The sequence below is a fragment of the Microcebus murinus genome, chromosome 25 (assembly GCF_040939455.1).
Source record: "Microcebus murinus isolate Inina chromosome 25, M.murinus_Inina_mat1.0, whole genome shotgun sequence".
NCBI classification, from domain to species: Eukaryota; Metazoa; Chordata; class Mammalia; order Primates; family Cheirogaleidae; genus Microcebus; species Microcebus murinus.
Window position 1 is genome coordinate 11631326 of NC_134128.1, and position 23529 is coordinate 11654854.

The 23529-nt window shown below is 36.6% G+C and overlaps 1 protein-coding gene and 1 long non-coding RNA gene across 4 annotated transcripts in view; one reads left to right on the forward strand and one right to left on the reverse strand.

Moving 5' to 3' along the window:
• Positions 1-23529, reverse strand: part of SLC39A12 (solute carrier family 39 member 12) — a 52545-nt gene that overhangs the window by 3382 nt on the left and 25634 nt on the right. Inside the window, exons 8-12 of one of the 2 annotated variants that reach the window (XM_020284147.2) lie at positions 21123-21275; positions 19060-19167; positions 16258-16324; positions 12099-12257; positions 10314-10501 (exon numbers count right to left, since the gene is read on the reverse strand). In XM_020284147.2, the coding sequence (XP_020139736.2) occupies positions 10314-10501; positions 12099-12257; positions 16258-16324; positions 19060-19167; positions 21123-21275 (675 nt within the window). The remainder of the gene's footprint in view (positions 1-10313; positions 10502-12098; positions 12258-16257; positions 16325-19059; positions 19168-21122; positions 21276-23529) is intronic. The other variant, XM_075997602.1, reaches the window with a different exon arrangement.
• On the forward strand, positions 1925-10362 carry LOC142864353 (uncharacterized). Of its 2 annotated transcripts, none has more exons than XR_012914890.1 (4): positions 1925-2036; positions 3459-3704; positions 9362-9461; positions 10276-10362. It is a non-coding gene; the product is annotated as an uncharacterized LOC142864353 (long non-coding RNA). The 2 variants fall into 2 exon arrangements; XR_012914891.1 differs by having other exon boundaries at positions 3463-3704.

Sequence of the window (23529 nt, forward strand, 5' to 3'; positions counted from 1 at the left end):
GTATGTATACCATGGAGTACCACTCAGCTTTAAGAAACAACGGTGATATAGCACCTCTTGTATATTTGCTAAAATAATAATAATAATAAAAAAACCTAATAACCAATCAAAGACTCTGCATTTCCTAATATCATCCAATTTGGGATTAGAATTTCAACATGTGAATTTTGGGGGCACATAAATATGCAAGCCATGATAGCTACTCTTTTAAAAATTAAAAAAAAAGACTTAAAAAGAAAAAAAATCCCAAAAAATAACAAATGTTATTTTGTTGGTGAGGATGTGGAGAAATTGCAACCTTTAATGTACCTTCCTGGTGGGTATGCAAAATGGCAGAACCACTATGAAAAAGAGTATGGTGGTTCCTCAAAAAGTTAAAGATAAAATCACCCTATCATCCAGCAATTCCACTCCTGAGTATATACTCAAAAGAATTGAAAGCAGAAACTCAAAAAGATATTTGTATGTCCATGTTCATAGCAGCATTACTCACAGTAGCCAAATGTTCATCAAGGGATAAATCAATAAACAAAAAATATATAGATATACATACAATGAAATATTAATCTTAAAAAGATATGAAATTCTGACACATGCTATAACATGGATGAAACTTAAAAACATTATGCCAAGAGAAATAAACCAGATACAAAAGAACAAATATTATATGATTCCACTTACATGAGGTACCTATGGTTGTCAAATTCAGAGAGACAGAAAATAGACCATTGCTTGTCAGGGGAGGTGGGGAATGGGGAATTATTATTTAACGGGTACAGAGTTTTACCTTGGGAAGATAGAAAATTCCAGAGATGGATAGTAGTGATGCCACAACAACATAAATGTGGTTAATGCTGTATAACAAAATGATAGCTAAAGCAGTATATTTTATATCATGTGTATTTTACCACAATAAACACACTAAATGCTCTCCAAGATTCGAAAAGCTTTGCTTTAACTGTTTAGCTTACTGATTACCTACTTAGCTTTCTAGGTTATTATAATGTTAATATTGTTTAGCTTTTTAGCTTATTGTAATATAAATATTATAAAATTATAATATTATAGTATTTATTAAATAAAAAGGTGGACCTGATTGGGAGAGGTTACCTATCTCCATGGAGATGAAATTTTATCAGCTCCAGCATCTTAGGAAGGCCCTCTATGACTTCTCTTTCTACAATGTTCTGAAGAATAAAAATTAGCTCTGAAATCTTTGCTTGAAATTACTATATAAATTCTTGCTTTGAACAACCTCCCAGGAGTTTAATTCAATAAAATCTGAGTGTGGCTATCCTGTGTTCATTATGTAAGTTTTTCCTTTTCTTTTATGAAATTCATTTCTTTTGGTTGTTCCTTCTTTTGACATCAATAACAAGAGAGATGTCAGAGTGTGTTCTATTTTGGAATCATACTTGATTGCTAATAGTAAGATCCTCAACACATTACTATGGTGACTCAACAATATTCCGGAATTGGGAGATTTGTTCTCATTGACACAGGTCCTGTTTTGAATTTAGGCTTTTTTCAATTAGTAGCTATGTTCAAAAAAAAAAAAAAACAAAGAAAAGAAAACAACTTAATATAGCATTTTTAGTTTTCCTTATCAAGCAAGAAAGCCAGGACCACAGCTTCCAGTGTACCTGGGAGAGCCAAACTGGAGGCTTAAAAACTTCAGAATTGCAGATTTTATTTGCTGAATATTTAAATACAGAATCTTATAGACCTATAACTTCCCAAAGGGTTCTTCCCTAAGCAACTCAGGAAGCTGTTTGCTGCAGAAGATAAATGAAAATTTCTCTTTTGAAAACTATGAGTTATAAGATCTCATCATTGTCACATACGATTAAGAGAGACAAAAATGTTATCTGCTTTTAACTTGTATTTAACAATTCACTTCTCCATTTTTTCATTAGGGGAAGTGCCTTAGACATATTCTTATTCGTATAGCTCAGCAAAGACACTCAGTAGCCAGCTTTAGTACAGCGGATCCTTGAACAGTGCTGGACCAACCCCACACAGTCACAAATCTGCATGTAAGTTTTGACGCCCCCAAAACTGAATTACTAATAGCCTACTGTTGACTAGAAACCTTATCAATAACATAAACTCAATTGATACATATTTTGTATGTTATATGTACTATAAACTCTACTCTTATAATAAAGTAAGCTAGAGATAGATTCTTAAGAAAGAGAAAATATATTTACTATTCATTAAGTAGAAGTGGATTATCATAAAGGTCTTCATCCTCATCATCATCACCAGGCAGAGGAGGAGGAGGAGGAGGAGGAGGAAGAGCAGGGGTTGGTCTTCTTGTCCCAGGAGCGGCCTGGGAAGGAATTTCCCAGAAGAAAATCTGTCAGTAAACCCATGTAGTTCAAACCCATGTTGTTGAAGAGTCAATTTTTTTTTTTTTAAAGGTAATGATTACTTTGGAAGAGATGTGTATATGTATGGTTTGAAAGAGGAACTTGAAGAAAAGAGAAATGAGTAACAAAAGAAAACCAACTTTCTAGTGGTCAATTTTTTAAAAGTTACCAAGAGAGTTCAGCCTTGATCAAAGTTGGGTCTATTCATCATTTTCTCAGTATACAATTTCTAAGTGTCAGGTTTGACTGGTTTTTAGAAAAAGAGAACAGAAGTCTTTCAAAATTGTTGGTAAGAATGATTCATACTTCTTGCTTTTATGAGAAATAATTGTGAATGTTCAATTATATTAATTTTGCTGCCTGAAATGAGTTTTAAATGCCTGCCATTTCTTTCTCAGCAAAAAAGAATATTTAATGGAATGCCAGTGGCATTCATTGATTTTAAGTATAATATTGGTTGAAAACAAATATATATATCAAGGTTACTTTGTATATCTTTTTCAAACAAAATATTAATATCTTCTTCCTGTGGATGGATAATGTTGAAAAGGATCACACCTTACTAGGTATTGCCCAACTTCAAAGAAAGGATGACTCACTAGTTTTTTGGGCAGAGAAAGGATTCATTTACCAGACTCCAACTTGGTGATGGTTGATCATTGACTGAATTGCACTGGACTTATCTAGGTTTCTCTATGACAGAAACAATCAAATTTAATAAAATTTAATAAATTAGAAGATAGAGAATAGGGTGGAAGGAATGGGATCAATATCCTAAAAGTGTAAAATTCTAGTTTAGTTTAATTTTATAGTCATGGGATTAAGAGGAGAAAAATCTAGCTAGAAAGAAGGATGATTCTTAGTCAATTCATCTTTTCATCAAATTCAGTATCTTGAAGCTGTGACATTTACTCAACTGTAATAACCTTAGAAGAGCCGATGAATGCTCTTCATCTGGACCATTGACAATCCTATTTATTGACTAGATTTCATGTACAGATCTTATTTTTTGCATCTTTTGATATGTTTTAAAGGCAGCATATCTTAAACTCAAAATATCCCTTTTACCCTGCCCTCTCGCACAAGAAAGTTATCTGGAAGTTGGAAAATGCTCCATGCAAAGTCCTGGCTGTGATAACACCTCTGGGAGGCACTTCCCAGGAGAGGGCAGCTCCGTACACTGCTCCAAGTGACTGCTCTTCATTCTAGCTGTCTCCTCCCCCATCATTAGCTAAGTAAATTGAGATTGAAGGAGCATCAGCAGCAGTCTTGAAGAGAAGTTTTAAAGGCACAACCAAAAAAAGCACATGGGGGAAGAAGAGATCTGGAAAGGTACGTGGGAAAAGACGTTGGTGGAAGAAGAAGGTTGAAAACAGGGTCCACTCACAATTAATTTGCTCTGGATGTGCATAGAGGGGACATCTGAGTTTTGTGTTATTTTGTTTTGGCATGAATAGCCAATGTGATTCCTTCTCCACCACCTGACTCTCTTGAGTTACAGCTCCTTGGCCAGCAGTTTGGGTTCTATTTATGTATTAGATCTTGGGCAGTTGTCCAGTTCCCCCCATTCTGGGGACATCTCTAGTTACATCTATGGTGATAGCCCCTTGGGGTGTCTACAGTCCTGTTGCCATGGAAACGGTTTCCTCGGGATCTAAAATCTTAGGGAAAATGCCTAAAGGTTTGAAACTTTGCTTCAGATCCAAAACAAACCTTTCCTTGGCCTAAGTCATTTAAATTTTTTTTTTTTAAATTAATTTATGCCTTAAATAATAAGTTATTTAAAAATAAAGTCTCTCTTATCCAAACTGCTGGGGGAAAAACACTCTGAGGGTTTGTCTTTTCCTTCTATTTGAGCAATCTTGTATAAACTTCAGAGAAGCTGGATATGAGAAATTCTCTAGGCTTCCAGTTCTGAGAATTTTCTTAGAAGGAGCTTCAGGTTCTCAGATAGAATGTGATTCTGGCTCCATGCTTCATCACGTCAATATCAAGGTTAGTAGCACAGGGATGTATTATCTGTTGACAAATGGCCACAAACTTGGTGGCTTAACACAACGCAAACTTATTATAATTCTGTCATCAGTCTGACATGGGTCTCATTGGGCTGATACCCATTTGTGGGTAAAGTGATCTTCCTGGAGGTTCTGGGAGGCATCTGTTGCCTTGCCTGTTCTAGCCTCTAGAGGGCGCCTGCACTCCTTGGCTCCTGGCCACTTCCTCCATCTTCCAGGTCAGCAATCCTGAATTTCTCAACACCTTTCTTCCATCATCCCATCTTTCTCTGACCACAACTGGGAAAAGGGTCTCCACTTTTAAGGATCCTGTGATTACACTGGACCCACCCAGATAATCCAGGACAACCTCCCCCATCTCAAAGTCCTACACTTTCACATCTACAAAGTCCCTTTTGACATGTAAAATAACATATTTACAGCTTCCCCTGATTAGGATGTATACATTTCTGGAAGGCCACTATACCTATAGAGAACAAATCTCAGGAAATCTTTGTAGTAAACATGAGACTATGGAAAAGACAGAAAACCAACAGAACTCAGTATAAGATTTAGAAAAAGTGGACAAATGGGTACTAACCTACTAATCACAGGGACTGCTGACAATTTTCGTGGTGTGTGCAACCTTCAGATACTCTATCTAGGATCCACCTCTTTACTTTCCAAAAGATAATTAGAAAGTAAAAAGAAGGAAAAGACATTGTGTCCCAACATAAGAAGGAAAGCAGATCAGTCTATATTAACATCAAAGGAGAATTTAAGATAAATAGTTTTACCAATAATAAAGAGGGACTGTCCAGGGCAGTAAAAGCATCAATTTAGCAAGAAATCATAACTACCCTGCTATAAACTGAATGTTTGTATCCTGCCCCCCCCCCCAATTTATATGTTGAAACTGTAATTTCTAATGCGAAGGTATTTCGAAATGGAGCCTTTGGGAGGTACTTAAATTTACATGAGGTCATGTGGATGGGGCCCCCATGATGTTAATAGTGTCCTTATAAGAAAGGGTTCTCATCTACCTATTCTCAAACTCTACTATTTGCCATGTAAAGACAGCAAGAAGGCATCTGTCTGCAAACCAGGAAGAGAGTCCTCACCCGGAACCAAATTACCCAGCACTTTGATCTTGGACTGCCCAGTCTCCAGACCATGAGAAGCAAATTTCTGTTGTTTAAGTCACCTAGTCAATGGTATTTTTGTTATAGCAGCTTGAACTAAGACAAATATGCATGCATCAAATAAAAACTTCAAACACATGAAGCAAAGTAGGCAGTACTAAATAGGCAAACCCATAAATATAGGTTAATATTTTAACAAGCAGAGACAGTAATTAGTATGGAATTTGAAAACATGAATACTATCAACCAGTTTAACTTGACAATCACAGAACCCCATATCCAATAACTTGTATTTATTCATGTACTTTTCAAATTACATGGAGCCATTTACCAAGATAGACTGTATCTGTATTTGTTTATGCTAGCTTATAAAACAAGTTTCAAAACATTTTAAAGGATTGAAATAATATAGAATATATTCTCTGACTAAGGAGGAATTAAAGTCAACAACTAAAAGATACTTAGAAAGCTTCCAAATAGTGATTAGGCAACATACTTGCATACAACCCATGGATCAAAAAAGAAAAAAAATTATATGGGAAATTCAAAAGCATTTCAAAATGATCAGTGCTGAAAACACAACATATTAGAATATACTGGATTCAGCAAAAGCAGTGTGTCAATGGAAACTTATAGCTTTAAGTGTTAATATTAGAAAAGCAAAATTTAATATCAATGATATAAGATTATACCTCATAAAAGAAGTAAAGACAAAATTAAATACAAAGTAAGAGGGAAAGAAATAAGAGATTAGGACAGAAACAATTAAAAAATCATAAAGAACTGATATATAGCCATTGCTGGTTTTTCCATTTGTGGAACTTGTGCCTCCTGTTCCTATAACCTCAGGCACTGTCAGCTCACGGATCCTTGTTCTTTGGGAGAATGCACTGGGGAATACCATAACGTTTCCAGTGAACTTGAAGCTCTCATTATCACCTGGTCATTTTGGTTTCCTTATACCAGGAGGCCAAACGACGGAAGAAAAAGTTATGCTAGTTGTTACTGACTACCACGAGCAGTTAGGGTTAGTGCTACACAATCAGGAAAGAAGGAACATATCTAGAAACTGAGGGATTCCTTGGAGCATCTCTTGATGCTTCCATGTCTAGTAACAATGGTCAATAGGCAACTAGAGGAAATGGTCTGACAAAGACAAAGCAACTGACTCAGAACCTCTGTGAAGACCTGGGTTGCCCCTATCAGGAGAACAATCTAGATCAGCCAAAGTGCCGCCTGGAGTGAAGGTGAATTAAGATTAGGTACAGGAGAACAGAGATGAAGATGATGAATGTCAACTATGGCCTCAAGACGAGCAGGGTTTGGAGCTTGTTCCACTAACTATTTTGTATTAAATCTTTACAGCATTTTTGGTTGGCTACCACCATGAAGGGACCTTGGGACAGATGGGACCTCAAAGGGAAAGAGGGCATGAACATACTGAGGTTGAGCTGTTAATGGCCATCAAGTGTGTGTCACTTCAGATTCTCTCAGCCCCATCTCTGCCCCTAGCCACTGCTGCAGAGATCCGTTCCAGGGAAGAGTTGACTAGTTTTGCATAATCTCGCTTCCAGCCCACAAGCATTCCTCTTTCTCCTGCCCTAGGCTTCTCTGATGTGATGGCATGGGCCTCCCATGGGAAATGCCCTTGGCACTCAAGCATGTATAACCTGCAAATGAGCAGGGGTGAGTGGGGGTTAATGCTTGTGGGGCCAGTATTGAACAGGCACAACAGGAGCCCATTGATAAAGCCTCTTTCATTCCCAGCTAAACTGTCCAAGGCACATTTCTTAAGCCTCCTCAGTAGATCCTGTGTAATAGAGACCCCACTGTGTTGGTCAACTTAATAAAAACACATTGTTGTGTTGACTTTTCTTCCTTCTCTGTTTCACTTTGTCTGCTCTTCACTTCTGCTCCCTGGGATCACCTCCCAAATAAATTGCTTTCACACTTGCTTTTGTCTTCATGCCTTTGCTTTGGGGAAAACCCAGTTTAGGACACTGATCTTTGCAATACAGCATTAATTTCCTCTGGCCGCCCAGTGCTGCATTCATTCTTAACTTTCTTTAGAAATGATTCAAGGCAACTGGGAGTCAGTGTGCTTGGCTAAGGCAATGCCTCTTTGGAGAATTAAGACTGGCAGTTTTCCCCAGGGAAGACTTTCTTGTCTGTTGACATCATTGCTAATGGTCCCATTTTGGCCTCTGGTTTTTTTTTTTTTTTCTTTTAGGAGTTTGAAATAAGATGCCCAACTTCTTGGAAACAAACAAGCAAAACAAACATCTAGTTAGTCTTTTCACATTAATCCTGCTCAGAAGGTGCCTGGTAAATATCTAGGATTTAGCAAATAACCAGTATATGAAAGAATTCCCCTTTACCCTTTAGTTGCTGCATTTATTTTCTTTGCTGTTTCACAGAGTCTCTAAACCTTGTTTTCTTCCCTTTAAATGACAGCCTATTTTCTTTGGCACTTCCCCAAGAGTACAGCAATAGTCAAACTCACTGCTATGTGAAAGAGCTGTATTTATTTAGAAGTTACTCAGAAGGCCGTGAGAGTAGAGACCTGGATTGTAGGAAGTAGCCCCAGGAAATTCAGTGTATTTTCTTTCCTGTCTTTTTGCCAGAATGCTAATTTTTTTTTTTCTTGGCCAATAGTAATTTTCAATAAGGTCAAGATTCATGCTAGCTGGAATCTCATAGAATAGCAGTCACATTGCTTTCTTATAAGCAATTGCTTAACCTTACAAAATGGAACATTGAGGGGGAAATGACATATTTAGCTCAGGGTTCTACATGATAAATGGGTTTTGATAATCTTCTCAGATTAATTCTGGGAGAGTAGACACCGTAACAAAGAAAAAGAATGGACTACATACATAGACATCCATCATACTTGAAGAGAGATTCAGTCTGTGTTAAAAACAGAATAAACTTCAAAAGAATACAGCAACCGCCCCTAACTGACCCATAAAGAAAAAAGAAATTAGAAATCAAATGCTGAAAATCAGAAGGCTTAGGAGTGGATTTGTAGGACTGATATGTAGATGTTTTCAGCAATGGGTACCTCATTAAATGGTGAGTGACAGTGTGTTTGTGACGTCATAAAAGGCTAGAAATCTAGATTTCTCAAATTGGAAGGATGGTAGGATTCTATAACATTGATTTCATGGTGGGCAATGGGTTCAGAAAGGGGGTAAAATTTGTTCCACTTTTAGCTTCATTATCAAAATCAGGAAACTTTCTGAGCATTACAAATAACATATAAGAACATTTCTAAACATGGAAGTATGTCTGGTGTTTATCACCTCTACTTGAATCTTGTTTAAGAATTAAGAAAAACAACCAGAAACTTAGAAACTCTTATACTGAACCAGACTTTGAAATGGTAGTGCTTCAAGAGCTCCCTTATTAAAATCTACTTCAAAAATGCACTGTTGGTCTGGTGTAGTTGCTCACACCTGTAATCCTAGCACTCTGGGAGGCCGAGGCGGGAGGATCGCTCAAGGTCAGGAGTTTGAAACCAGCCTGAGCAAGAGCGAGACCCCTGTCACTACTAAAAATAGAAAGCAATTAACTGGACAACTAAAAGTATATAGAGAAAATTAGCTGGGCATGGTGGCACATGTCTGTAGTCCCAGCTACTCAGGAGGCTGAGGCAGAAGGATTGCTTGAGCCCAGGAGTTTTGAGGTTGCTGTGAGTTAGTTAGGCTGACACCACAGCACTCTAGCCTAGGCAACAGAGTGAGACTCTGTTTCAAAAAAAAGAATGCACTGTTATTTTGGTTGTATCAGCACAGGTTTCTGTCTCCCATATATCTTTCCTAATGAAACATTTATTTTTGCTTACTTCCAGGACAATGTCTGGATTCAGCCATGTCACTATCAATCCCAATGGATCTGTTCCATATATTCCCTTCAAGACTGTTTATTACTTCTTCTTCTCCAAGATACAGGTAATAACATATTTGCCTTCTATTCACGTTGATTTTTAGTCTTAAGTATTTCTTTTTTTCATTCCTTTCATTTTTATTAGCCTTATCCCAACCCATGAGAAAGGATAATCATTATGACTTCCACCTGAATGTATTTAAGTTGTAAACAAGTCCAATGGAGAGTGATCTTCAACAAGACTGTTTTGTTTTCCAGAGATCAGAATTTAAGAGGCAAAAGAACATGAAATATCCCAGGTTCAATTCTCCCATAAGATTATAGAGAATGAAAAGTAATGACTGAGTTATCATTAGTGTGAGCAAGGAGCCCTTTAAGAAACATATGTTTCTTAATTTGAGAGACCAAATACCATAATAATCTTTCTTTCTCATTTCACCATGATAGTCCTTTGGTAAATGGAAATTAAAGAATAAAATCATTATTTTAAAAAATTCAGTTGTTAATTAAGACAAACAGCTATTTAATTCCATGACAAATTCAGTGGAACTATTTTGCATTGTATAAATAAGATAGCAGGCTTTTTAACAGAAATTTTCATTTTTTTAGCTGAAAGTATAGGCATCATAAACAGATTCAAAGGCAGAACAGAATGAGCTGATGAGCACTTTCTGATAAAGGTTCCATTCTTTCCACTTATATTCACTAAAAGAATATCAATATTTTCTCTATCTCAAATTATGTTCTTTCCACCTACAACTTGCCTTTTTGGATTATATATAAGTATTTCCTTAGTAGTTTTATATTATTCTCTATATTCTTCTCTTCTCCCTAATGATCTTTCCATTTTATTACTTTATCTCTGCTTTACATTTTCAGTGTTTAGAAAAACAAAAGAGAAAAGCCATGAAGCTTACCATTTCCACTAAGGATAGATATAAGAACATCCCAGCAGTGACTGTGAAAATCCAGTCTTGAACACAGGGATCAGCTGACACTGAAAGGCCAACGTATAGTCCTACGTAGGCAGTCAAAGCACTTATGAAATTCATCAGGATGGCAGTCTTGATAGAAAGTCCAGAGCTTAAGAGGACAGCAAAGTCTCCTGAAGTTTAAGGGAAAGAGAAAATAAAATCATCATTTAACTGATGATGGCTTTGGAAAAAGTAACGTGCTATTAAGGCTGTTTCAAATGTCAGCAACTGGAACCAATTTTATAAATAAAGTTGAATGATCAGTTAATGTAATGCTTTCCTATTTTTCTCTAAGATTCATAGCCAATTCATGACACTATTAGGAAGTTGCATTTCAAGAGTTCTATTCCTTCCATTGCTCCTAAAGATAGCATATATAAAGACGTCTGTGACATACTCTTTAGTTTCTGATATCTTGTGACTTTTTTAACTTAGATAAATATAAAATAAAGTCACTAACTGTCCCAGAGTTTCTAAATCTTTTGGCTTGGAAGCTTGCTAGGTGAAATCGCAACAGTACAGGAGCTTTGATTATTTACTCCTGCAGGAACTGCTACGGGGAAAAGAAAACTACTTAAGAGATTTTTAAATAATTGCAAAAGCTGGTTATGAAAACAAATTTTTCCTTTAGAAAATGAAAATTTTACTGACTTGATGATTATAGAAAAATGAGCTTATTCTCTGCACCTTCCCTCCGAAAGAACATGGACCTATTAGTAAATTGAGAGCATCTATTTCTTAGTTTCAGGGATCCAGACTGAAATTCAATAAAAAGACAGCTGGGGACTCAGTTTCCTAGTTCCATTACATAATTGGTCCTATGAATAGATCTCGAAACATCTTCGCTGGCCTGCTGCAGACTGTCACCCTGTGGTTTGGGATTGAGGATCAGAGTCTATAACACTGTTATAGTTGCTAATGTCAGGACCATATAGATTGGGGGTAGCTTCCAGATCATGCATTTTAATGCATTCAGGAAGGATTTTGGATAAATTGCTCCAAGAAGATGGGTCAAAATGAGTGAGTGGCAGGACTTTTAGCAATGGACATGAAGCACAAGAAGGCAAGAGTGCCCAAGTAGAAGCTGAGAGACTGCTGAGTCCTCATCCCTGGGGCACTTGTGTGCCAGACCAGCCTCTGTAATTCTGAGTCTGTTTCAGAAAATGTCCACATTATCCCATCTTGATTCCTGGGAGGCATGATTAAAATTACAGGGCTATTAAGATTATCCGGAAAAATAGTCCTGTGTTCGTCTTCCTCCACACACCTGTCATTTCAATGTCATGCTTGGCTTTCAACATTCTGTCTAAATCAGGTTGATGAAACCATGGTTTGGTTTTCATTTAAATGTTATTTTATCTCACTGGCCTGTTTGCTGACATAATGGGTAAAGTTCCCCTCTAAATATTTTCCTATATTTAATATGCAGATTTTCAAGTCCTTGCCAAAGTTCTTTCAAATGAGGTTTCTCTGAATGACTCTTTCCAGAATGCAAAAAGAGTCATTTCTGGCCCTGGGAAAGATGATAAAAGAGACTAATTCAATTTTATCAAGATACAGGAATTTTTTTTTCCTAGTGTTCTTCCTCTTCTAGTTTAAATAAATTATGAACAGAAAGCATTCATCTTTCAATTGTATGTTGGAAAGATAATCACAGTAAACCATGGCAAGAAATACATTGTGACTTTTTCAACAAGCAGGGAAGAGCAATTCCACTGTTGAACTCACCCATTTCGTGCGGAATTTCATGACACAAGATAGCAACTGTGGTGGTCACACCTGACTCCGATGAGGATGAGAAGGCTGCTCCTATCACTAGGCCATCTGCAAAATTATGCAGGCTGTCCCCAACCAGAATCATTATTGCCAACAAGCTAATGGCTTTGCCTAAAGAACCAAATGAAAGTGCAAGAAGCATTAACACACCACTATACATGTTACGGAATCCTTCCAATCTAACCAACTTTCCCATCCACCCTTGATGTTCTCACATTGCATCTGATTAAATAACCCCACTTTGTTTCAGATTTCAAGGTCGGAGATGCAGACATGGTAACTAACATGCTTAAATGTATGGGTACTGCTTTTCTAACTGGTCTAACTAACGAGATAAAGTAGTAAATGCCCACACATAATTTATCATCTTGTCCAGCTATGCCAAAAGAAGAAAATAAAAAATAATGTTATAACCTCCCAAAATACCACTGGTGACTTTTCCATTTGTGTCTTTTGTGATACATTTTAAAAATCATTTAGGAACTTTGCTAGAGACCAAATGTTTATGTCCTTTCCAGAAGTTGTATGTTGAAACTTGTTCCCCTAGCGTGACGGTTCAAGGAGGTGAGGTCTTTGGGATGGGATTAGTGCCTTTATAAAAGAGATGCCAGAGAGCTCTCTTTCCCCCTGAGCCCTGTGAGGTCACAGCAGGAAGGCACCATCTATGAATCAGAAAGCAGTCCTTGCCTTGCACCTTGATCTTGGACTTCCAGGCTCCAGAAGCACGAGAAATAGCCATCTAGTCCATGGTCATTTGTAGCAGCCTCAACGGGCCCAGATAAACCTCCCTGTGGAATGTCATTAAAACAGAGTCTATTTTCCAAAACTGTTCCCCTGAGTCAGATTGTTCCTGGGTTAATCTGCCTGCAGCCATTGGCCTTTTGTGATTAGTGCTAATGACTTTCTGGAATTCTTCTGGCCCCAAAGTTAGCTTTGGAATAATTACTCAATGTTCTTGTCTTTCTGCAACATACCTTTGAGTACTAGACCAGTTAGATATTGAACGAAATGATAAGAAGCTTTCCCTTCCATGCTTTCACTTTCACTCTATTACATAATACATATTATCTGATCAGGAAAGAGTCAATGAAATAATTTTGGCCATAAGTGGGTTCACATTTTTAATGGACCAGTTTCTGTTTTGATAAACCTAAATTATATGTTAGTATAACCCAATTATAGGGTTGAATGACTCACAAACACAAAAAGTGTGTTGTGGATAACACTTATTCTGGCAGTAATCTGCCCAGGTGCAGCTTCTGATCAGGATAGTCATTAATCAATTGTCATAGTCTAAAACCTCTTTAATTACTCAGTTGAATATATACTGTGTGACAGACAGGTGTAAGTAGTAGCTGTTCTTACTGTTAGAACTAAATACGTTATTTTAATAATTATGCTGAATAAAAATAGAAAAAGGTTACCTCCAGGTTTCTAACTGTCACACGGTCTATGACTGCAAGGAGGATGGTGTTATAATTTTTTTTTCTCTTTTATTTGGAAAATATGTGATTCATATGGTATCCCACACCATAAAATAAGAAACTTCAGTAGACAGCAGATATAGCCCAGATTATCATCCAAGAGATAGCTATACTGACTCAGTTGCAAAGGTGTCCTGTGCATTTTACTTCAAAAATAATGGCTATTTAGAAATATCACTGTAAGACTGACTTATATCCTTTTTGTGGTTTACTAATCTATTTTATCTTTCATTAAAAATTGGCAGATTTCAAGCAACAGTCATAAAAACACAATCAATGCAGAATTATTGAATTCAGGGAATTTTTATTGGCATTGCCTGGAAACTCTCAGAGTCTTCTAATGCTACCAGGTCACTTAGCTGTTACTGCCAATTTTCAGAAATAAAGCTTTTCTTTGTGAAAAGAAAAATTAAAAAAAAAAATTTAAAGTGATACATTTGATAACATTGCAGCATGCAAATAAAATTGTGATTTCCACATGCCTACATGTAATGTTGATATTAATAGCATATATTTCAATGGAAGATTTTTAGCCAATATATATTCTGCTAGGAAACAGTGTGGCCTATTTTTCCTGCCTATTATTCTGTTATCTCCAATTATGGGTTTCTAAATGTCAGATCATGGATATGTAGCCAGCCACGAGGCAAATATACACATTTGCATGTAAGCTACAAAGAACACATTGTGCATATCTTAAAATAATTTTAGCCTCATTCAGTGAAACAGAAGACAAGCACTCACTGGTAATTTAATGCGCTCATAACAGAATTATCTATAATATATTGTACCTGGAAGCCATATTGAGCCCCACACTTCTGAACTATCAGAGGTTTTCCATAGTGAAATACGGGCTGGGAGTGGAATCATTTTGCTCTTTGTTCATGTAAATCAGACTGTGGATAGGATTTTTGTGTCCTGTCTTTTGAAATGCCAGTTCTACTGATGAGGTAACATGAAATAAGTAATCAAATATTTGAAGCTAATTCAATATGTCCCTGGCAAAAGGGCAGTTGAGTAATCTGATTTGGATTTCTTCACTATTCATTGTGTATGCTAAGTCTGACAGGAAGTAGGAAGACAGGAGGCCTGTTTGAATGAGACCATCGTTCTCCCTGACATAGCATCTGCTCCCTGGCCCTCTGCTCCTAATCAGACTTGGCATAGCCTTGTTTCCCCCTTCCTTTCTTCCAAAAGGAAAGTGGGAAAAAAAAAAAAAAAAGTCTGTTGCAGACCTACTATGTGTCAGACGTTCTAAAATTACTCCTGAAACTAAAACTTCAGGAGGAAAAATATTAACAATGTTCTTAAAGCAGAAATAGAATATATAATTACATATTTTGAATCAAATAAATTATGCAAGTTGGCATATCTAAAATACTTAGAATATTAGTCATTCCAATAGTGTTTGTTCTTAAGAGTATTTCTATTCCCTTGACTTTGCAAACTAGGGACAAAACTATGCTTATTTCATTCCTCAGTGTATACATAGTGCCTGCCATGGGGCACATTTTCAAACATCTCCTGGATGAAAGGAAAGAATGTGAGTGAATGCATTGATGTATGAATGAAAGAGCATAAAGATATTGTTGGTTCATTAGCATTTCTTCAGTTCCCCAATGCTAAAGCTTACTAGCTATTTACTGCTGCCCGTACTTGACCCCTCTAACTATTGTTTTTTTTCATTTGTATAATTCAGATAATATTTATTCTTACTTCATTAAATTATAGGAGAACTGAATGAGGTCATTCACGTCAAGTGTTTAGCATTGTGCCTGGCAAATAAGAAGTATTCAATACATGGTAGCTATTTTTATTTTGCGGTAATTAACCTATTAGGGTAGAATGGGAATAAATAATCATGAAGCTTAACACTAAAACCTTGAGAAGTTTGTGTCACAAAAAGGGTAATATAAATGAGAAAAACGGGGCAAAGATTCAGGAGAAACCGATGAAAACCAGAACAGACACAAAAACACACACAAAAACTTCAAACAATTATTCAGAATATAAGCAAAGGAGAATGGTAAAATCCTATCCAAAATTGGTAAACTAAATTCAGAAACAGGAAAAATCATAGGGAGAAAAAAAACCTTTGGTAATTGAAAATCAGATGAAATGAGTTATAAAATAAGGTGATATCTCAATCATCTTATCACTAATTTAAGATATCACTAATTTGAACTCCACTGTCTCAATGACAGTATCATAAATGAGACATTTACAGTGATGAATTTTTAGTAGACTGTGACAGAAGATGAAAAACTAATGATGTGTCCACACTTCCTAGAGAAGTAAAAGACTCCATCATCAGTTAAGAATTATTAAAAAGGAGCCCCTATAAACACGTATGTATTTACACAATTGAAGTTTTCAGGGGACCGGTTCCAAACAACTGGGGAAAACATCAATTTTTAAAGAATGAGGTAAAGTTGGTGTGAATGTGTAGCATGTTTGAGGGGTGGATAGAAATGGGTCTTTATTAAAAATCTTACTGCCAAAGGTTTTAAAGAAATACATACCCAATATGAAATCTACATGGTGTTGACATATTTATTTTACGACATAAACTTTTTCTATGGCACATTCTACAGGTAAAGTTTAACTTTTGTAAAATTTGTACTCACATTTTCTGCTGGAGGCTGTCACACTGTCTATGGGAATTTCAGCTGCCTGTGAATCTTCTGGGCCTCTCTGTTTTAAATTAAAAAATAACTGATGAAAGGTAAGTAATGGTCATCATCTTGTTAAAAAATGAAACATCTGAAGAATTACATGGATTTTTAGATGACATTTTAATACTCTAGGTGTATATTAGAACCTCTAAATTTCATAGACACACAACGTAGAGCTGAATGTCTGTGTGCAGAGGGAGAATGCATTTTGTACTGTCCACATTTAGATGAAAATAGCACTCTTAGGTAGCTCAGAATCTTCTATGAAGAGCTGGAGGCTACCAAGACTGTCTGTAATTTAGACTGTTAAATTATGTAAGCCTTTGTGAAATCCAAAAGCTGTAGAAAAAAAAAAAAAGATTCTTGACCTAATTTGGCACTTTTCCTGTATGGCAGATTGTGGATCTAGACTTCATCTCATCGGTAAGCAGATAGTATATTCTGGACAGAGAAGAAATCCCTGCAAACCCAACACCTCATTTTATTCATTGACACATAATATTCTGTTCTAACCGCTCTGCCAGTCAAAGAATCTTGCCAATGAAACAAGTAGAGCCACAGTCTTACAAAAGACAACTATTAAAATTTCCTTTTGGTCCTTCCATGTGATGGAGAAGTGAGACTTTGAAATTGGCCTTATGAGTTAAGATGACATGATTTTATCTCAGAGGCTGACTGGTAGTTCAGTTTCTGGAAAGATACTTTTCCTCTCTATGCCTGAGATTCTGATTCTATTATATGAAAAAAAAAAAAGACTTTATTTACCTTATCTACCTATTCAACACGTCCTTTTAAAAGCAGATGCATGTAATTCTATCAACCCAAAGATGTGGAAACTCAGACACAAATTTAAGGTGAGGCATAAGCACTATTTTTACGTAAAAGAGAGAAAATGGACTTCACATATTATTAAAGTTCACATAGTAGAATAACAGCATCTATTCAAAAGATATAATGATAGGCTGTTTTTGAAGAAGGATCACAAAGAAGCAAGGTAGGACCTATAGGGTTCAGAGGAAGTACACTGGACTGAAATTAGGTAGATACAGAAACAAAAAACAATGTCATCCCTTTATGTTATATCAAAAGCCTAGTTATCATCAAAATACTCTAAAGATCTATTAAAAGCCAAGAATTCAAATATTTATTCTGGAATGTTTTGCTTTGTTTTTCAAAAAAAGTTATATATTGTCATTATGATGTAAAGGAATTTCGAGCCAAATATCTAAGACTCCTGGTTGAGGAGAATTGTAAGTTCAGCCTACACTTTTCTGAAAAACAGGAAATAAAACCCCTCGAACAATTCTCAAAGTTCATATGATTTCTATTTTGCTTTAAGATTGACCTTGAAGCTTAAACAAGAAAAGGAACGGTGATTAGATTAGTGAGCTAGAGTGTACAAATAGTTCAAACTAACTTAGCTTCAGAGATTTACTAACATGCCATTTGGAGCTCTGGATCCTTCATTCAAACAGAAGAAATAAAGTCAGCATTAAAGTGATTTTAAAACTAATCTCAAGGCCGGGCGCTGTGGCTCACGCCTGTAATCCTAGCTCTTGGGAGGCCGAGGCGGGCGGATTGCTCAAGGTCAGGAGTTCGAAACCAGCCTGAGCAAGAGCGAGACCCGTCTCTACTATAAATAGAAAGAAATTAATTGGCCAACTGATATATATATAAAAAATTAGCCGGGCATAGTGGCGCATGCCTGTAGTCCCAGCTACTCGGGAGGCTGAGGCAGGAGGATTGCTTGAGCCCAGGAGTTTGAGGTTGCTGTGAGCTAGGCTGACGCCACGGCACTCACTCTAGCCTGGACAACAAAGCGAGACTCTGTCTCAAAAAAACAAAAAAAAAAAACAAACAAACAAACAAAAAAAAACACTAATCTCAGCCTGAAGTTACCTATCTTTCAGACCACATTTAAAATACCTAAGCAATAAATATAGTAAGATTCCTAAAATAGTATTCTAAGGAAATTTTTTGTTCAAATCTCTGGGTGAACAATAGATCTGCAATCTCTAGCCAAAGTTCTATCTTGCTATGCTAATGTCTCAGGAATAGCCTACTCATCTCTTTTAGTCAGTTAGGAATCTACTCTTGAACTCTAAACCCCCTAACTCCAAAGCCATGGTTATAGAAAGCAAGTTTTCTAACAATTATATATAACTTTCATATTTGTCTCATCTCAATACTTATTAAGAATTAGGATGGGGATATTGTTTTAAACCTGATTAGAAGTTGCATTTTGAGAATTAACGCGGAAGATTTTGTTGTGGAGAGTTCAATATACTCAAAGGCACTCAACTATGAAGTAGCTCATTGGGTAGAACCTGCTCGTTCCTGCATTATGAAATGAATACCCCATTCTAGCTGCACTAACCAAATTCTTGCTCAATGCATATTTGCATCTACCTAGTCATGCCTGAGGATCACACAGAATGGAAAACCTAATGGTCAGCTGGTTTATGAAAACTTAAAATGATTAAGGATGTGTATATTATGTCATTCTGATCTATGTGTATTTCAAAGTGCTGCAGATACTTATGATCCGAATCTGTGGAGAGTGGTTTTTGCTTGATCAAACAACTTCCAGGTGCTTGGCGAAGTTTTCCAAACAGTAGCTATCATAGTCAAGAATAGAAAAAATCAGGAGTTTGAATTCTATGTATACATACTACTGATTTTGATCTGTTCATTGGGGAATAAAAAGGAAAGAAGGTAATCAAATCAGTAGAATGCATCAGATCATTGACCTACCAACTGGATAGTTGAAGCAGATTTGCCTCTGCCTGCCTGGTCACTTAATTCAGAGTTGAGTGCAAGATGGTGGGAATGTCCCACATGTCCATTAACCTGTGACAGGCCCTGCCGGATGAGGATGGTTTAAAATTAGTGCTAAAGCCCAAAGAACACAGGTGCAGCCGTTTTCAATCCCATGGTTCTAGTTAACGTTTTGATGATTGGCCAAAGTGGCTGGTAACACAAAAAGAGAAGTGGGAAAATCTCAACCTGATAAATATTTGCAAAAATGCCTCATCTTGGAGAAGCACAGGCCTGCTCTGAAACATACATATTCAAAATGTCTTAAGAATGCAACTTCAAAAACGTCCAGTTATGATTAAAAGAGATTCAAACGGTGGTAGTTTTCATGTTTTCTATTTACTAAAAAATTATATTTATACAAAATTAAAATTTGAATTCTTTGATGGAGATACCAAAATGATGATAATCGAAACTGCACCCTATCTCTACTAAAATATTATCTCCAGAGATGTATTCATCAGTTAAACCACCTATAGTTTCTAAAACATTTGCATTCTTTTTATTTTATACAATATCATCAATCTTGAAATTATGCTCTTAAAATTCATTTTGAGTTCCCTGACAAGCGCATGGACAATCTAAGTAAGCTTTACATTTTTGGATGTTCAGAATTTCTTTCCATCATTTCCAGCCTTATTAAATACATAACTACTGTATTATGTCTAGATTGGTAGGTTGGCTTTATAATTTAGTTTTCCCAATCCAGAAATGCTAATCCTTTGTGTATGAATGAGGATCTGTTACTGTTTTTTTGTTGTTGTTGTTTGTTTTATGCTTCTTGAGATTAGAATTCCTTTTGTGGAGGCTAAATTCCTAAACCGTTACTATATATGCTGTGATAGAAGCTGGCATTCCTAATCTCCAAATTACTATAACATCCTACTTTGAGGTTCAGGCCAAAGGAAAACCCTGCTTTATTAAAACAGAAAAATTTTATAAAAGTTAATTTGCAATCTATTTGAAATCTTGACATCTGCTTATTATTGAAAAGTTTCAAACATATAGAAAAGCTGAAAGAATTATAATGTGAATACTCAGATATCCATTTCCTGGACCCTACCATTATTTTGCTAAACCTATTTTATTGCATGTCTATCAATTCCTCTATAAAGCCATCTTATTTTTTGATGCATAAAATAGAATTTTGAACAAATGTAGAAATGACAAACAAATACTGATGTTTTAAAAGGCAACTAATGTTTGCTCTGGGCGCAGGCATTATATTACACGTCTATGTTGCCAGTTGTACGTGAACAGGTAAAGGGGCAGGAATAACTAGAAAACTATAGAGAACTGTAGAGTCCCCAGGACTTTGTAAGAAAAAAATTGCTTTATGCTCCTGGAGTTCTTTGCAAGCATTTTCCTTTTTACCCACCCCAAACAGGCCATCTATTTTTCTTATATAGTAATGCACACAAGCAAAGGAAAAATAATTCACAAATGAACCACACTGCTTTTTCCATTTCATCATATATGTAGACATTTATCAAATACAGGCACTAAAATAAGTTATTCAAGCAGAAAAAAGAAGTTTGCCACAAATCCCATTCTTGAACGTCTTGTTTTTGTCATTTTAAGTGCCCTCAAGATGGAAAATGACAGGTGATTCTGTGATTTTTCCAAGTTTTTGTTTGCTTGTTTATTTGATTTTAGTTAGGAAGCACATGCAAAAGACTGATTAGTAGCTAGGACATTGGGCCCCTTCATTCCTCAGACATGACATAGTCTCCCGTTTCTGAACCAACCATGAAGGTTAATCAGAAGGTTGTAACAAGTACATTAACTGCCCAGCAACAGATGTTTAAAAAATTAATAACTATACTTATGGTGAACCTGCCAGTTAGAATGATCTGTGTATTCTTGAAACCAGATCTCCATCCCTTAGACAGACAACGTGAAGATCTTATTAGCCTTGAACAAGTACTTTTGAAATAAAAGATGGTTATAAAATCCTAAAGCAAAAGATTAGTAAAACATATAATATACTTAAAATATACCTTGTCCTTTGGTGATACAAGAAGAACAAAACATTTTTCTATCAAGAAAAATCCATGGATGCCCCCGATTAATCCCAACATTTTCCAAATATGGCCTTTGTTTTCGTGGAAATGTTCAAATTCTGGGGCTTCCTGCTTATGTAAACCGACAACCTTTGAAGAAATGGAAGAAAGAAAGAAATAACTTTTGATGACTTAAATATCAAACAGTAGGCACAGTATGGCATGTATTTAACGTTCATTCTAGGGACTCCCATAACAATTGAAATCACTCAGAGCCCAGCTTGTTTTGGGGTATGTGAATACTTCCACTATATGGATAAATCAGGATCAAATAAAACGTCTACAACAGAAACAAAGGAGAGCTTTGAATAGCTAATGCTAATGAACAGAACAAAGCCTTAAGCTTTATTTCAACAAGTGGCCTGGATTTGTATACATTCTCAGTCCTCTGGCTGTATTTGTTTCTCAGGAGTTCAATTTGCATGTGTTTGCATAGTAATGCTTCATAAAAATATTAATATATCTTATATCCAGAATACCTAGGATGATATATTTCATTTGGGATTTATTCTCCCCATGACCCATTGCAATTAAAGTGAACTTTTAATAAATATTCAGACAAGTAAGAAATCCGCCCAGAAGACTCATTCCCTTGAGTGCATACTATGTAACCAGCAATACTGTCAGCTATCTGGGACATGAAAGGATACAAGAAGTACATTAGGAATTTTTCTCTAGTTGACTCCTCTCATGGGCCCGTCCATCCCATTGGTTGATCTTGCAATTTCTTGTGAGCTAGTAAATCACCATGTATCATATTTCTTCTCTAGGAGAAGGCAATTTGTGAGATAGCTCAGTGGTTTCTAGATTTAGGATGTGACTGATCATTAAATTAAAAAAAAAGAAGAAATTACACATGTGTAGATTGTATGTATATATGGCCACACATATATGTATGTAGGCATTTATGTGTGCATACATACATACATGCATATATGTGAGCATACATATATGTCTGTGCATATACATTGAGTATGTAGATGTCATATATGGTAGTCAACTTTTTCTTTCAGTAAGAGCATTAAAGGAGGTGTCTTCAAACTACGGTCCACGGGCCACATGTGGCCCGCCTAGGACATTTATCCGGCCCCTGGGTGTTTTGGCCGCCGCTGCCTGTCCTGCTTAGCAGCTGACTCATCCCAGGCCCACAGTGCGCATGTGTGGAATGTGTGCTGCAGTCTCCAATGGCCCTCCAATGGTCTGAGAGACAGTGCACTGGCCCCCTGTTTAAAAGGTTTGAGGACCCCTGCATTAAAAGATACCCACTTAATGCTTATAATTACCATTATTTCACAAAATAGGCAACATTGTAATATCACAAAACATAAGAAAAACCCACAACCTCAGAATAATAACATGTAAATCTTTAAGTTGAAAAAATTTAGCTGATTACACAAGCAAGTCATGAAAATAGTATTTTTCTCATTTCTGTGCAGACATTTGAAAACCTACCAGGGATCACCGATTTTTCTAGCTTGCCCCCATACTTATACTGCATCTTTTTTTTTTTCTGATAACTTTTGTCCTCATCTCTTTTCTCAAGCAAAAAACAGAACAAAACAAAACAAAAAAACCCTGCCTTGTAAATTTCATAAAACAGAGCTAATCTTTTAAGTCCTCCTCTATAACACCCTCTGCCCTCCCCTGAGTCTGCCCTCACTGCCCCGGGCTCCTGCATCTAAGGGACTTGGGCATCCTTGAGAGCCCTTTGCCGTTTCCTGGGATCTTGGACAGTAAACAACTCTGTAACCACCGCTGTGACCTAGGCCGCCACTGCCTCAAGCCAATAATAAGCCCTGAAATATTTCCAGAAAATTAGATTACAAGGGAAATTAAGACTAATAATGGTTTGTTTTATTTCTCCAGGGCTCACTTTGCCATGTTCACAACACGGAATCATCATCAAGCCTCTAAGCAACAAGAGTGACCCTGTAGGAAACTGCCAGAGGCTTGTGGAAAATTTTAGCTTCTCATGCTCTGGGAGAGGGAGGATCATTGGTCTGCAGGGGTCACACCCAGTGAGAGGCTGCACAGGGACTAGGTAACCTCATCTGGAGAGCTGACGACGAGGTCCGGCTGAACACCTTTGAGACTCGGGTCTCATTTGTGTCATTTCTGACAAATAAAGAGCCTCAGAAGACGTCACCAGCTTCCTGGTGCTTATGTGTTTCTTAAGGAAAAAAAAAAAAATCGAAACACTATTAGGCAGGGAAGAAAATTCCACTTTGATGGCTTGGATGAAGCGCCATTAACGATGGTCCCATTACATGGAGGGTACAGTCAAGGGTAGGAACAAGGGATGAGGTGGCACCCAGACACTAACAACCCCAGGAAACCATTGCCA